The sequence below is a fragment of the Actinia tenebrosa genome, unplaced genomic scaffold, assembly GCF_029948245.1.
Source record: "Actinia tenebrosa isolate PJP-AT-01 unplaced genomic scaffold, QUT_ActTen_1.0 PGA_scaffold10__47_contigs__length_13832649, whole genome shotgun sequence".
Taxonomy (NCBI): domain Eukaryota; kingdom Metazoa; phylum Cnidaria; class Anthozoa; order Actiniaria; family Actiniidae; genus Actinia; species Actinia tenebrosa.
The window spans coordinates 7,045,308-7,060,473 of NW_028292570.1; the positions used below are offsets into that span (position 1 = coordinate 7,045,308).

A 15,166-nucleotide genomic window follows, 5' to 3' on the forward strand; every position below is an offset into this window, starting at 1 on the left:
TTTCAATGTATTAAAAACAATTTTACTTCTTGAAATGTGCCTCGTGTTTACAGTGACTGTTAAATGGCTTCTTTTCAATCAAATAAAAAGGAATTCTCCTATTGGTTCTCGTTTAAGCGCGCTGTATTTATCAAGTTTAGCAAGATCTTTCAGCCTTCTTTTACGATAAAAATTGGGTCATATGATAAAATGCTTATTGACTGAGTTGGGTCGGGCCGGACAGGAAAATATTTGGCTCTTGGTCATTTGTACGGACCTCGCTGCGCTCGGTCCGTACGACATGACCTCGAGCCAAATATTTTCCCGTCCGGCCCTCCCACTCAGTCAATAAGTACATAATACTCAGCCTACATCTATTTCTGATGATGAACTACGCCAGCGTGTAAGATCTTTAAACAGTAGACAGCGATATGCATTTGATCATGTGCTCTCCTGGTGTAGAAATAGAATGAAAAACATGAACAGCATGAAACCACAGGAAGTCAAAGAAATATATTTTTTTTATCACAGGAGGTGCAGGGGCTGGCAAGAGCCATTTGATTAAGACAATATATCATGCTGTAACAAAGACTTTCACACATGCACCCATGAATCCTGAACTGCCATCAGTACTTCTAATGGCTCCAACTGGTGTTGCGGCAATAAATATCCATGGTACAACCATAAATACAGCTCTGGGAATTCCAAAAGAAACAGGTGCTACTTTAAAACCACTCAAAGACCAAAACAGAACACAAATGAGGCTCTTCTTATCTGAATTAAAGCTTATTATAATAGATGAGATCTCTATGGTTGGTAATACTACATTACTACATATTCATCAAAGACTAAGAGAAATATTTGGCACACCTGCCTCTAAGCTTTTTGCTGGAATAAGCATCATTGCTGTAGGGGATATGTATCAATTACCGCCGATAAGACGAAAACCAGTATTTGAAAACTACAACTGTGATACACATAACCTGTGTCACCCCTGGCATCTCTTCACAATGTTAGAGCTCACTGAAATTATGAGACAAAAAGATGACCAGCCATTTGCTGAGATGTTAAACAGATTTCGTACTGCTACCCAAACTGAGGAAGATATTAAATGCATTCAGTCAAGATCAGTAGACCCAACAGATGAGAACTATCCTTCAGATGCTATTCATATATTTGCTGAAAACAGGCCTGTCAATGAGCACAACAACAATAAACTAGAGCAATTACCTGGAACAGTATTTCAACTTGGAGCAATAGACCAGTATCCTAAGAATGTTTCTCAAACTGACATTGATAGAATTTTATCAAAAGGAAGATCTGAAACAGGTGGACTAGACTATGATATCTTTGTCAAAGTAGGTGCTAAGGTAATGCTGACAAACAACATTGACATTACAGATAGACTGATTAATGGCCAAATAGGCACTGTCATTAAAATTGATGTTAACCAAAATACACATAAACCAACTATCATTTACATCAAGTTTGAGGATGACAAAGCTGGCAAAAATATGTGGACAGAAGAAATGATTATAAGCACGTTTTATAGAATATTCTAGATTTTCCAGGACATTCTTGATTAGTCGTTATAGAAAGTTCTAGTAAGTTAGGATTATAAGATGTCTATTTATAGATTAAGCTTGACTTCTTTATCGTAATTTCTGGAAACTTCTATAATGTAATGTTAGAACATTCTAGGAGGATTGTAAAAGACTATATAGGAAGTTGCTGTAGTGTGTGTTCAGAGTTTATCGTGAATTGTACGTTCGACACAAGTGCGAAGAAAATAAAGGGTTAAAGGGAAAAATTGATCTCAAGGTTTATCGCGAAACCAGATTGGTAGCAGAGCGAGGTTAGAATAAGAAGACGACAAGTGGAAACTCAAGCAAAACCGATGGGTAGGAAAAAGAATATAAGAAGAAAAGGAGCATTCTACAGCGACGACGAAGACAGAAACGAAACCTCTCAAGTCGGAGGAAGATCTAACGAAGGAAACAACGCTTTAGAGAGGCAAAAACAATCCAAGTCAAGAAGCAAAGCGGCTTTCACGAGAGCAAGACATGGACTTCTACAGTTACTGGAAGAAGACTTACCTAATCGCAGTCAGGTAAGAGAGGCACGAGAAAAGCTAAACAAGCAACTAGATAAAGTAATGGAGGATTTAGAGGCTTTATCTACGATGTACGAGAAAAGACAAGATGACGTAAATATAAGCAAGTTAAGTCAAGAAATAGAGAGAATCGAGGAAGAGTTCACGGACGCTCAGAATAGGACACAAGAGTACCTAGACTCCAGGAAAGACGAATTATCAAGTATCGCGTCGGATACTTCGCAGAAGGTTGGACAAGCTCAAGAGGAAATGATGAAAGTAAAGAAGAAGGCGGAGCAAATGGAAGTAAACATATTGAAAGAAGAAGAAGCTATTCAGACAGAAAAGAGAAAAATAGAAGAATACGCTAAGAAAATGAAAGAACTTGAAGCTCGATCACTACAAGGAAGAAACCAACTAATCGATGTTAAAGAGGAAGTCAGAAGAATACAAATCAAAGCAGAAAAAGAGATCGACAAGGAGCTTGGGCTAGAAGATGACTATGTCGACGGGCCAGAATGCGCCGATGTCGAGCAAAGCGAACAAAAACCAAGGATCAAGACGGAGAACTATAGCGGGTTAAAGACCAAAGGCCAAGAAGAGACGCAGAGCGTGAAGGGCAAAACGTCGCCAGCGATGGAGATTGGCCAAGACCTTTGGAAGCAGCTGAAGAGAGTGTCAATCCCTGTGTTCAACGGAGACAAAGCCAACTACGAGAATTGGAAAGCAGCATTCGAGGCATGCATCGACAAGGCACCAGCTACTCCAGAGTATAAGCTACTCCAACTCAGACAATATTTGTCAGGAGAAGCACTCAAGACCATAGAAAACCTCGGTCATTCAGCGTCCGCTTACGACGCTGCAAAGAGCAGGCTGGAGAGGAAATACGGCGGGAGAAGGAGGCAGATCGCGCTGCATCTTGAAGAACTTGAGAACTTCAAACCAGTAAGGCCAGGACACCCAAAAGATATCGAGAGATTTGCAGACATTTTGGACATCGCAGTTGTTAACCTGAAGGAGGCAAGACGATACGAAGAACTGGGTAATGGATCACTCTATGCAAAGTTGCAGAAGAAAATGACGGAGCAAATGTTGGCACAGTACCACAGATGGGTATATGAAAGAAGCAAAATGGAATGCGTGGAAACCTTACGAGAGTGGGTGATACAAGAGGCGGAGTTCCAGACAATAGCAGCCGAAACGCTACGTGGACTATCAAGAAGCTCATCTAGTACACAACGGAAAGATCAGACATATTTTGGCCAACCAAGACAACAGAGCGGCTCCAAGAATCAACAAAGAGACAGAAATCGAGCATGCAAGGTCTGCGGAGAAGGGCATCCAGCTTGGTTATGTGGCAAGTTTAAAGCTATGGCAGTAGCTAAGAGGTGGGAAACAGCCAAGCAACACAGTTTGTGTTACAGATGTCTAGGAGCCAACCACGTCGGTCAGTCATGCACGAGGTCAAGAATCTGTGGCTTGAATGGATGTAAAGATACGCATAACAGGCTGTTGCATGAGGACAAGAAGGGGGTGTCGGACGAGGAGAAGAGTACAGGTGATCAAAAAGCCAATAGCAGCCAAGATGCAAAGCAAGGCGTGCGAGGACCTGCCACGGAGGGGGAGCAGCAGAAATCCGAGAGATCACACACGACCACGGTACATGCCAAAGAAAACGTCAAAGAGGAATACATCGCGTTGAGAACAGTACCCGTGATACTAAAGAATGGCGGGCGGAAACTAGTCGTGAATGCACTGCTGGACGACGCCAGTACCAAGACGTACGTAAATAGTGATGTCGCCGCTGAGTTAGGACTACAGGGCGAGAGTCGTAAAGTGACAGTCAACGTTCTTAATGGCCAGGAAGATACTTTCGAGACGATGCCGATCGAGTGTGGGATAGAGAGCTTAGATGGCAAAATAAACATGAAGATTACTGCATTTACAGCGAACAGAGTCACAGGCAACATGAAAGCAGTTAACTGGGCCAGGTGTGCCAAGAACTGGAGCCACCTAAAAGATATAAACTTCCCTTATCTGGGGCCACGCCCAATTGTTGATATCCTCATCGGTATCGATTATGCTGATCTACACTATTCAATCAAAGATGTAAGAGGGAAACCAGGCGAGCCAGTGGCAAGATTAACACCGTTAGGATGGACATGTATTGGACATCCCAGCGTATGTTATGAGAAGGGTTATCGGACAAACTTTATACGTACTTACTTCGTGCGTGAGGAACCAAGCATTGAGTTGAGCAACGCTATTCGAAAGTTCTGGGAGATTGAAGACGACGGATTACAGATGAAAACCAAGATATTAAAGCCAGAAGATCAAATCGCACTGGAGGCACTTAAGAAGTCAATAAAGTTTGAAGATGGAAGATACGAGATTGGAGTACCATGGAAGGAAGAGAAACCGCTCATGCCAGACAACTACGAGACCGCGCTGCGGCGGTTGCAGAATACAGAGAAACGGCTGTGCAGGGATCCAGAGATGGGAAAGAGTTACTCAGACGTGATCAATCAGTACGAAGAAAAGGGTTACATAAGAAAGGTTCCAGAAACGGAGAAAAGGCCAAGCGAATCATAGTATTTGCCCCACTTCGCTGTCGTAAGACTAGACAAAGAAACGACGAAGACGAGAATTGTATTTGATACGTCCGCTAAGTGCGGCGGGATTTCCCTGAATGACGTCATTCACCAAGGACCCAAGTTGCAGCGTGAACTTTTCAGTGTTTTACTACGATTTCGCAAGAACCTCGTAGCATTAGTGTGCGACATCGCAGAAATGTACTTACGAATAAGCCTAGCACCAGAAGACAGACCATTTCATCGATTCTTGTGGAGATCGTTGGATCAGACTAGGGCACCAGATGTGTACGAGTTCAATAGAGTAGTTTTTGGGGTGAATTCGTCACCATTCCAAGCTCAGTTTGTCACGCAAGAGCATGCGCTGAAGCATAAAGAACAATTTCCAGTGGCAGCAGAGACGATTTTGAAGTCAACCTACATGGACGATAGCATGGACTCTACTTCAGATGACGACACAGGAATAGAACTGTACAGACAGTTATCAAAATTGTGTAATGTAATGTTAGAACATTCTAGAAAGATTGTAAAAGACTATATAGGAAGTTGCTGTAGTGTGTGTTCAGAGTTTATCGTGAATTGTACGTTCGACACAAGTGCGAAGAAAATAAAGGGTTAAAGGGAAAAATTGATCTCAAGGTTTATCGCGAAACCAATATGATTGCAAAATCTAGTAACCTTTTTGTTAGAGGAAACAATGCTGTGCCTATTGAGCCAATACTAGCAAGAATTAAAATAAGACCAGGAAAACCATCTTCACCAGAAATACAAAGAGTGCAATTCCCTATTACACTGGCATATGCTGTGACAATACATAAAGTTCAGGGGCTCTCTTTACATCAAGTTGTAATAAGTTTTGAACTATTTAAACAGAGATCGTTCAACTATGGACAAATTTATGTTGCCTTGAGCCGTTCAACATCTATGAATGGTATTTACATCCTAGGAAGCATTCAGAGTAAACATGTCAAAGCAGACCCTAGAGTACATAAAGAATATGAAAGATTGAGAGAAACTTCACCACTACAGCCTCAAAAGATAACAGAACCCACCTCTTCTTTAAACATTTCTCTTCTTAATGTGAGGTCACTGAAAAAACACAGCATAGATATCAAACATGACTCTAATATTTTCAATGCTGACATGATATGTTTTACAGAAACACAACTTCTCCCTTGCACCAATGACAATGAAATAAGAAATAATATCTATCCCTTCATGCTATATAGGCAAGATCATGTCTCTGACAGATATTCCAGTTTAGCAATCTGTTCAAAACCCAATCTAGAAATCAAGGAACATAACTACTTTCCTGAAATGAATGCACTCAAATTTGTTGTTGTAAGTGACATGACACCAGTACCTATTACAATCCTCCTACTTTATCGTAAACACAGTTCCAACATTTCACAGTACATGAACACAATTAGATGTATTCTCAGTAGCCATGAAGTAGATATCATACAAGGTGACTTTAATATGAATTATTTAAATGATAATGAGGTCCAGCCACTTAACGCCCTAATGGAATCCTTAAACTATACACAAACTGTTCAAAATCCAACATTCATGTCAACAGGAAGTTTACTTGATCATGTGTATGTAAGAAATGAGATGCTTGACACAATTCACACTTCTGTAGTTACTGTGTACTACTCAGATCATGATGCTGTAAATATTTCACTAACTTTCAAATAAATTTATTGTATATATATATATATATATATATATATATATATATATATATATATATATATATATATATATATATATATATATATATATATATCTTTCTAACTCTTTGATTTTATCAACTTACACAATGTAATATAATTTTCAAACAATAAGGAAAACAAGCAAACGAAACTCCTAAACATTGACTTTCATGTATTAAACATGAGAAATATGTATACATGCCTCCTTTTAATCAGCATCATTCCCACTTTAAGTGGGAATAGGGACACCTTTTTGGTGTCTCATAACAACTTCAACCTTGCATGAGCATAAGGTAAGTAAAATGCAGTTGCAATGGCCAAATCAATAAATTATTAATGGACAATGAACATTTACATGACTTATTCTTCTTTATTGCAGATACGAACAATGAAAAAAAGCCATGACAAGACACAAGGCCAATCAAGGACAATAGACTTGTAACTTTAAATAATACTACAAGTAATATAGATCTTAGCTATTCAATCAGTACCAACCTGTTACTGTCTGAGCAAACCAACTGAGGCAGCCAATCAAACACAATAAACAATCTGACTAGTCAGGTGGCCAATCAAGGAAAATTGGCAGCTTTAATACTACAAGAATACATGGTAAACCAAGGGGTATCTATATGATTGAGGATAATGGACAACTTTACTACGAGTATGTATAGCTATTCAATCACTATCTGGCAAACCAAGAGGTGGTTAATCAAGGACAATGAACAAATTAACTACATGTACAGTCTATTAGAGTTACAAGCTTATGTTCAATCAGTATTTATCTGTCACAGCCAAGTGATTGCCTATCAAAGATGTACGACAGGTCAAACCAAGAGGTGGCCAATCAAGGACAATGGACAAATTGACTACATGTACAGGATGTACAGTCTATTAGAGTTACAAGCCTATGTTCATTCAGTGTATCTGTCACAACCAAGTGATTGCCAATCAAACATGTACAACATGTACAATCTATATATCTAATCACTATCTGGCAAACCAAGAGGTGGCTAATCAAGGACAATGGACAAATTGACTACATACAGTCTATTAGAGTTACAAGCTTATGTTCAATCTGTCACAACCAAGTGATTCCCAATCAATTCATGTACAACAGGTACAATCTATATCTAATTACTATCTGGCAAACCAAGAGGTGGCCATGCCAATCAAGGACAATGGACAATTTTCACTAAGTATTTAAGCTTTTAAGATGCCAGACTAATTTAATAACCTTAGGCTTATATTATTAGAGCAATGTCTATCAAGACAGTTTACACTGTTTACATTAAAGATATAAACTTACTTTATTTAGCTTAAGGTAAACATCTACGGTAGTTTCCCAGATAAATAATTGTTAAAAATCCATTAAAAGATGAATAAAACTTTTCTTTTCATACCTAAATATCGTTATCTGATACTCAAACGGTTTTCTCTGTGTCAAAAGAAGTCTAGAAGCACTTCAGGTTATTTTGAATTCCAGTTGCAAGAACAATGTGAGCAATGAGTCCAAAATTACCTAGGACGCCATTTTGAATGTACAAGGAACCCCAAAGCCAGGGCCCCAAAGCAGATGATATTCAAAACAAAGGAAGCCCACACTGCATTTTCAGACAAAAGGCACGAAAGGCGCCCTTCGCTTCCCTAGGCCCTTCCAGGTCTGCGTCATGTTCCCCGCTTTCTAGATTTTCCAAGAAAAACATCTGTTTCATTAAGGAAATTGATTCCAAATGACTCTGGTTTTTACAGAAGTTTTGCAGGTAAGTTTTTTCCTATGTATATTCCGTTTAGAAGTGTACAATCAATAGTGGAAATATCCCGAGGTATATAATTTATAGTACTCCCATATCTCTTTTAGGGGTAAAAATCGTAAGTCGCCACCGCCGGCCCTCTTTTAGGCGATAAAAATGAAACTTAGCTGAGGTTTTCAGCACTTGCGTTATCTTTTAGGGGTACGTGATGGATAATTTCAAGAATCAAGCTAGTGGCAATCTTGTTTTAAATGGTTTACTTTGTTTTTCAAAATCATATCTTTTAGGGCTAAAACCAAACCAGGATGACGACCAAAATTCCCTCTTTTACGGTTAAAATTCATTTTTTTCGACGATCATCCCCGCCCTTTTTATACAGGAGTACCCCACCTCCCGGGAGAAATATATTATTGTGGTCACTCAACCTATGCAAGTGATTGAGTAGCGTTTAGTAAAAAATAACAATTGGCAAATTTAGCAGTCAAACATCATAATACCTTCAAGGTATTAGTGGGCATTTCTCCAAATGGCCAAGTTATATTTATTTCAAAGTTATGGGGAGGTCGTGTATCTGATAAACTTATCACCCAAAAATCTGGACTAATTCGTCATTTGCAGTCAGGAGATGTCATGGCAGATAGAGGCTTTGACATTACTGACATCTTGCCAGCTGGGGTTGGCCTGAATATCCCCCCGTTTAAAGGTGCTCGTGCTCAGCTGTCTGCAGAGGAAGTAAGAGAAACTGCTCGCATAGCTGCTGTGCGGATCCATGTGGAGCGTGCAATTGGGCGAATAAAAAATTATCACATCCTTGATGGTACCCTGCCCCTCAGCTTGGCTCACCTTGCTGACCAGACATTCAGTGTATGTGCATACTTGACAAACTTTTTACCTCCTCTCCTTCCCCCAAAGGAAAAGTAAGAAATTAATTTAAGTTATTTTGTTTTATTTATTGGGTGTGTTCATTCTTAGGTCAAAACGTTTGCACTGCAATTCTTCAATGTCAAAAATGACTGTTGAGATATGTCACAGTCAATACATGTCAAAATACTTATGTATCTCTACAAAGTGGCCTTCTGCTCGTAGATTTATTGTGATGTATATGAAAAATATAGTTAAATTTCATTACATAAATTTCTCTTCACAAACTCATATAATATTAATTAGAGTGCTTGCACTATACCTGTGAAATATCATCAAAGTTGTTAGTAGCTATATAGTTGCTAGTTAGTAACTATTTTGTCACTATCACTGAACCAGAATATTGTTAAACAATACACTTGAGACACCCCATACACTAGAGACCCAATTATATTGTTATTAACAATGTACTGGTTGACCAATAGTGACTACTAGTTACTATCTAGCAACTGATGTTTCACATATATATTGCAAGCAATCTAATAGAAAGGAAAGCATTTTATTATTTAAAGTGTTTCCAACCCCCATGCTTGTATAGTTTGACACCACGCTGAACTCTTCTGGTTAAAACTTCAGGTAGGAATGCTCTTTTATAGAAATGCATTATCCTTGGTAATGCAGTCTTATACCACCATTCTTTATTAAAGTAAATGCGTTCAATAAATATGACATCATCACCAAACCATGTGGCAAAATCCACCCACTCTAAATTACATACAAACATTTGTCCTTGAACTTGATAATAGTACTTGTGACCAACTTTTAGTTGTGGCTGCCCACTGCCATTGATACCCAAGAAAAAAGCTTTATCCTTGCATGCATCCTCCACAGACATCCCTTGTTTTGAGTAAGGACATTTAATTTCAAGACCCCCAGTTTTCATGCCCTTTGCAAGTGGATCAATAACCTTCCTATCTAGGCTAGCTCCTAGGCCAGGTTCTTCTTTTGATAGAATTGTTCCAACTTCATGTACCTCGAGAGCATGATTCTCATCTGCTCTTTTCATTGTAAGGTATGTCTGAACAGCATCATCTTCATGTTCTCTGCCAAATCTAAGAGATGGGGCTGAGAGATTACTATCTTGATACATTATAGAGTGTAAAAGAGCATCTGGCTCCTTTTTCCTGACATCTGCAGAGTAGAAATTAGATGCTGTAAGTTTCACTTTTCTTAGGTCTCTCCACGCCTGATTGGAATGTTGCCCTCTTGTGATACGCTCTACTCTTTCAATTTCAGTGTCATCAATTTTTTCTGTGTATAAATCCATCATAGATTTAAATCTAGGTATTGATATGTCATAACTATCATTGAATGGCATACTACCAGAGTCCAAAGGTTCCTCCCTAATATCAGGTGCATTTTGAGGTATGTCTGCACATATACTGTCTATTTCCACCCCATTAGTACTGTTAGTTATCAGTTGGCTCTTCACATTGTGAAATAAAAAGTAGCTGCTACTATGAAGGCTGTTGCTTAGGGCCGTAGAAAGCTCAGCCACTTTTTCAGGATTGACACACGTATCTGCTGGTGCCCTGGGATCATAATTAGTTGACTTGGGAACTGTGGCAGATAATTTTCCAAACTTATACTTTGTTATTACAATGTTGTCAACTGGTTTGGGTTCCACCTTCATGTTTCTAGGAGTATTCCAAGAGCAAAGTTTTGATGTACAAGAAATGGGCTCAGAATGCTCCTTCAATCCTTGGTGGCAGAAGTCCTCTATTGCAAATAATAAGCCTCCGGCATGATTACAATGACCCAGGCCACCAACCCCTTTCCTGGTAATCAGGAAAATAATATGTATATAAATAATAATAGTTTTATCTTGCTATAAGTATATCTTAATGGGTTGAAATAATGTATTAGTATAATAAAACAAAAGTGGAGAATAAATTTATCTTAAAAATAGAAATGCTATCCCCCGGAAGAAAAAAAATTCAGCTAAAACTGGAAGAAAGGAGAGGACTACATTTCTCACTTGGGTAAAAACTAAAAATTGTACAATTGAAGAAAATAACTCACCCTGCCGGGCATTGACATGTGGCTTGTGAAACTTCGCCGCTTTCGCTGTCAAGCACAATCATGACACCATATTTTTCCTGCTTCATGGAAGCCAGAACTTCCCCTTTAACGTAAGTAAGTTTGTCTCGTACTCCCACTTCCAGTTTTTTTATATGTCCTTCCTTGAAAAACTGAAAAGCCTTAAGCTTTTTGTAGCCAGCTTGGCGAATGGAGGCGTGATCATACTTAGCTGTTTTTATAACCAAGTAGTCGTAAAGTTTGAGGAAGTCGAACAGAGGTAACTTGCGCAAATCATTCGTCCAAGCAGAACCAGCGGCGCGTGCTGCAAGGCTTCCGTAAGTCACCTCTCTGTTGTCTACTCGGCTCGAAGATGCTGTTGTAACGAGAGGAACGTTTGCTGAAACTGGAGTAGCAGTGGGAGTGGATGATTTTGCTCTTTCTTGCAGCACATGGCATCGAATGACCAGGTCTGCTTTTTCCCCAGAAGTTAGCTGGCCATGATCTTTGAGAATCTTTTTCAGTTCATCCACTTTTAGCTTTCTCAGATCATCGAGAGATGCAGAATCGATTTCTGACAGAGTTTTCGGAGATTCCATGGAAATCGAGTGATTATGGGGAATTATTATTGTTTAAAATCTCGTATGCCGACGGTATATTACAGCTGATGATTCTCTTTGTAAACAAATGTTACAGTGGGAGCCTCGCATTCATGCCCCAAAAGCGCGCCCGCTGTACGAAATATAGCGGTTATGCAGAGGCGCGGGAGAATTCGAAACTGGACTATTAAAATGCCTTTAACCAACCACAATATGCATAAATTTTGTAATTTACAAACTCAACAAATAATTCCTAGTATTGCAAAAGTTGACTGTCATCAACGAAAGTAATTAAAATCCGTAAACGAACAATAAGTCACTAAGTTGCAAATTATTAACCACAATACGAGTACTAAGTAGACAAAGAACTATTCATTGATTCACATTAATTTTAAATGGACAAGTACTTCAAAGCCATAAGATCTGTGGTGATCTTACCTACAACAATCCATAATAAACCTCTAGCTATAACTGGAGTCACTTACAATTTGATTTGCTAACCTTCACAAAAAAAAAACAACAACAAACAAAACAGAAACCCATGACACAGGATATGGGCATGAGGTCTTCAATCTCCTGTTTTAGACATAATTTATAATATAATGGCCAACAATCAATCTTTCTAAGGGAATGGTATAATTCTATGTTATCTAAATATCAGCTTATACTAAAATCACAAGTTCATGGCAAACCAATTGTAGCAATATTCAATTCAGCATTTTGATTTAATATTAAACCCTACAGATTTACATTCAACATTCAAACCCTTTATTCAACCTCCAACCCCTTCATTCAACCTTCAAACTCTTTATTCATGCAACCTTCAACCCATTCATTCAGCCTTCAACCCATTCATTAAGCCTTCAACCCCTTCTTAAACCTTCAACCCATTCATTCAACATTCAACCTACCTCAACCTTCAACCCCTTTATTCAACCTTCAACCCCTTTATTCAACTTCATCCCATTCATTCAACCTTCAACCTCTTTATTCAACCTTCAACCCATTCATTCAACGAAGGGTTGAAGGTTGAATATAATTGCTCATTTGAATATAGCTACAATCGGCTTGCCATATATAGACAAGTAAACGCAACCAAGACTTGAGTACAGGAAAAAGTCTTAAAATGTGACAGCTTTTACAATGTTAGTTTCTATGTCATACTGGATGGTCATACCAGATGAACTCAAAAGTGCACTTGTAACGTCATCCTCTGATGATGACGCATTAAGCTGTGGATCTTGATTCTGGATTATGATCTGAAGCTCATCATTGAAAACGGTTAACCAGAGTGGATTATCTTCATCATCTGCAATAGCAATCCGCACACTTGCACGACAGCCTTGCACAACATGCATTTCACCGCTTGTATTGTAGATACCTACAGATTAAATGTATTCATTTATTCATATATTGTTTATAATTGCATTAAGTATGATAATTATTTATAACTAACAAGGAACCGTTGCTTGTTATAAAATTTATTTTTTAAAAGATTTTACAAAATAATTTAATATGCTTGATCTGAAAATGCATCCTGAAATAGTCATACTACCTCAAGTGCGCATGCACAGAAAAACAATCCATCTAGAAAAAGAGCAATCTCGTACCCAGAGCCCTTATTTCTTACTGCGCATGCTCGACGAAATAATTATTTCGTCCAGCATGCGTAGTAAGAAATAAGGGCTCTGGGTACGAGATTGCCTGGGTACGAGATTGGAAAAAGAAATTCTAAAATTAGCATCACGTACCTAGGCCTGATGATGGGTAACGACGATTTCTTCTCTTAAATAATTTTCTATTATCCGAAAGTTTGCACAGAAGGGTTTTCACTCTCTGATGTTATCATATAAGCAATACTCAAAAGCTTCGGTTTACTTATTAACTTACCTGAGTTAACTGCTTTTTGCAATTTTTGCAGATATACCAAGATGAGAAGTTGTTAATCATCAGTACCTCTTGCACTGCGATAGACCTTAGTGTGTCCAGAAGATCAATCTCTGGCTCCGGAAACTCTTCATCGATTTCTTCGTAGACGGTGTTTGGCGTAGTCGTCAGAAAATTTTTTGCGCTGTATTCTTTCACTCTCACGCCACTTAACTTGTAACACCGGCCAGCCGTTAGCGTGTTGACCATATCACCCCAAATAGTCACTTTGATGGAGCCTACGGTGTAGTGGGGAAAAAAACTTTTAAAAAGGCAACAGATTTACTAATTAAAATATATAGCGAGTTTGAAATTACCTGTGCTGTCTGTGATTGTACAGGCATCTAGTAAGGTTTTGGAATTTCCGTTAACTTCAACAGTGCGGATTCTGGTCTTATCCATTTTAAGTAAACCTTTCACAGTAAGGAGTTAGCCAACTCGTACCGATGATATATCTAAAACCTGGTACTCGGGAGCTTCAGCATCCTCTCTAGGACACGCACTGATTTCAAAATTCACCTCTGTATTTGCTGCTTCTTCTACTCTAGACCTGTTATTTATCACGATGTCTAAGTTCTCTGGTTCGTACCAGTTTGGCTTGTACGTGCAGTTGCGAATTTTTACAGGAATTCCTGATGTCTGGTACTCTTCGAAAGATGGTTTAAGTCTTTCATCAAAACAAACAGCACGCTTGAAACTGTGCTCGCCAGTTTGCAAGCTGAAGTCGAAGTAAGAGGTATTTTTTCGTTTCCCTCTTTTAGAAGGGGATAAGTTTTGAACATAACCTACTTTATCCATAGCTTAGACTACTCGTAAAACTTCCACCAGCCAAGAAGTGCACATGCAAGTCTGATGAAGAATTCCAAAATCTCCGGACATAACTTGAAATATAAACCAATCACGACCCAGCTGAAAGTTGAAATGGACCAATCAGCATTCTCGCAAGATAACCTCGTAATCTTATTGGCCGAGCGGCATTACCAGAAAGTAACTATTTTTAGGTTGTTTTGTGGGAAAATCGACGTTGTATGATAGGTTGCAATGTTTGGAAAATCAAATGCCTCGTATGGCAAACTCGTGAATATACGATTAGGACTGACGAAAATGAACTGTAAACTTCATGTATCTTTTACAGTGCTGCTAATTCAACTGAGACCACCTCGCGTTTATTACCCAACCACTTTTTCGCTCGAAACAAAAGGTATGTTGTCAAGGGCAACATCAAAATATATCCACAGTGACAGTGAACAAAGCCCACAGCGGCGAACAAGCGTGGAAAAAAACATTTTGATTGATATTGCTATTGATATCTTTTGACGTTGCCCTTGACAACATGCACATTTTATGGACAAAACGTCGTCACAAAACCTGTGTCCCGCCGAACTTAACAGCTCAACTGAGAAGTGTAGTATCACTAAGATTTTACTGTAAAACACATTCGAATTTCTCGCGTACAATTTCATTGGTTGTTACTATGCAACTACTCCAACCAAAACCACCCAAACAAATTTTTCACACCAATTAACCAATAGCGATTAAGTATTTAAACGACAAAATCGGCACAAAATTTTTC

The 15,166-nt window shown here is 38.8% G+C and overlaps 4 protein-coding genes across 4 annotated transcripts; 2 read left to right on the forward strand and 2 right to left on the reverse strand.

Moving 5' to 3' along the window:
* The first annotated feature begins 896 nt into the window (after positions 1 to 896).
* Positions 897 to 6,360, forward strand: LOC116307333 (ATP-dependent DNA helicase PIF1-like). Its single transcript, XM_031717519.2, has 2 exons — positions 897 to 1,489; positions 5,316 to 6,360. The coding sequence occupies exons 1-2, from the start codon at positions 897 to 899 to the stop codon at positions 6,358 to 6,360; spliced, it is 1,638 nt and encodes a 545-aa protein (XP_031573379.2).
* On the forward strand, positions 4,821 to 5,281 carry LOC148912903 (uncharacterized). Its single transcript, XM_089026745.1, has one exon. The coding sequence runs from the start codon at positions 4,862 to 4,864 to the stop codon at positions 5,279 to 5,281; it is 420 nt and encodes a 139-aa protein (XP_088882871.1). The 5' UTR covers positions 4,821 to 4,861.
* A 2,697-nt stretch (positions 6,361 to 9,057) lies between the features above and the next one.
* LOC148912904 (uncharacterized) lies at positions 9,058 to 11,671 on the reverse strand. The gene is made up of 2 exons (XM_089026873.1): positions 11,072 to 11,671; positions 9,058 to 10,827 (listed from the first exon to the last, which is right to left on the reverse strand). Exons 1-2 carry the CDS (start codon positions 11,665 to 11,667, stop codon positions 9,552 to 9,554), a joined length of 1,872 nt encoding a protein of 623 aa, XP_088882999.1. The 5' UTR covers positions 11,668 to 11,671; the 3' UTR covers positions 9,058 to 9,551.
* A 349-nt stretch (positions 11,672 to 12,020) lies between these two features.
* On the reverse strand, positions 12,021 to 14,033 carry LOC116307331 (uncharacterized). Its single transcript, XM_031717517.2, has 3 exons — positions 13,911 to 14,033; positions 13,558 to 13,832; positions 12,021 to 13,048 (listed from the first exon to the last, which is right to left on the reverse strand). The coding sequence occupies exons 1-3, from the start codon at positions 13,993 to 13,995 to the stop codon at positions 12,950 to 12,952; spliced, it is 459 nt and encodes a 152-aa protein (XP_031573377.2). The 5' UTR covers positions 13,996 to 14,033; the 3' UTR covers positions 12,021 to 12,949.
* Positions 14,034 to 15,166: the final 1,133 nt, after the last annotated feature.

Coding starts and splice junctions, on each gene's coding strand:
- LOC116307333 (XM_031717519.2), top strand. CDS start 897: ATGTATCAATTACCGCCGATAAGACGAAAACCAGTATTTGAAAACTAC. Junction 1,490..5,315: donor GAGGATGACAAAGCTGGCAA/AAATATGTGGAC, acceptor TTATCGCGAAAC/CAATATGATTGCAAAATCTA.
- LOC148912903 (XM_089026745.1), top strand. CDS start 4,862: ATGTACTTACGAATAAGCCTAGCACCAGAAGACAGACCATTTCATCGA.
- LOC148912904 (XM_089026873.1), bottom strand. CDS start 11,667: ATGGAATCTCCGAAAACTCTGTCAGAAATCGATTCTGCATCTCTCGAT. Junction 10,828..11,071: donor ACATGTCAATGCCCGGCAGG/GTGAGTTATTTT, acceptor CCTGATTACCAG/GAAAGGGGTTGGTGGCCTGG.
- LOC116307331 (XM_031717517.2), bottom strand. CDS start 13,995: ATGGATAAGACCAGAATCCGCACTGTTGAAGTTAACGGAAATTCCAAA. Junction 13,833..13,910: donor TACAATCACAGACAGCACAG/GTAATTTCAAAC, acceptor ACTACACCGTAG/GCTCCATCAAAGTGACTATT. Junction 13,049..13,557: donor GCAAAAAGCAGTTAACTCAG/GTAAGTTAATAA, acceptor TTTAATCTGTAG/GTATCTACAATACAAGCGGT.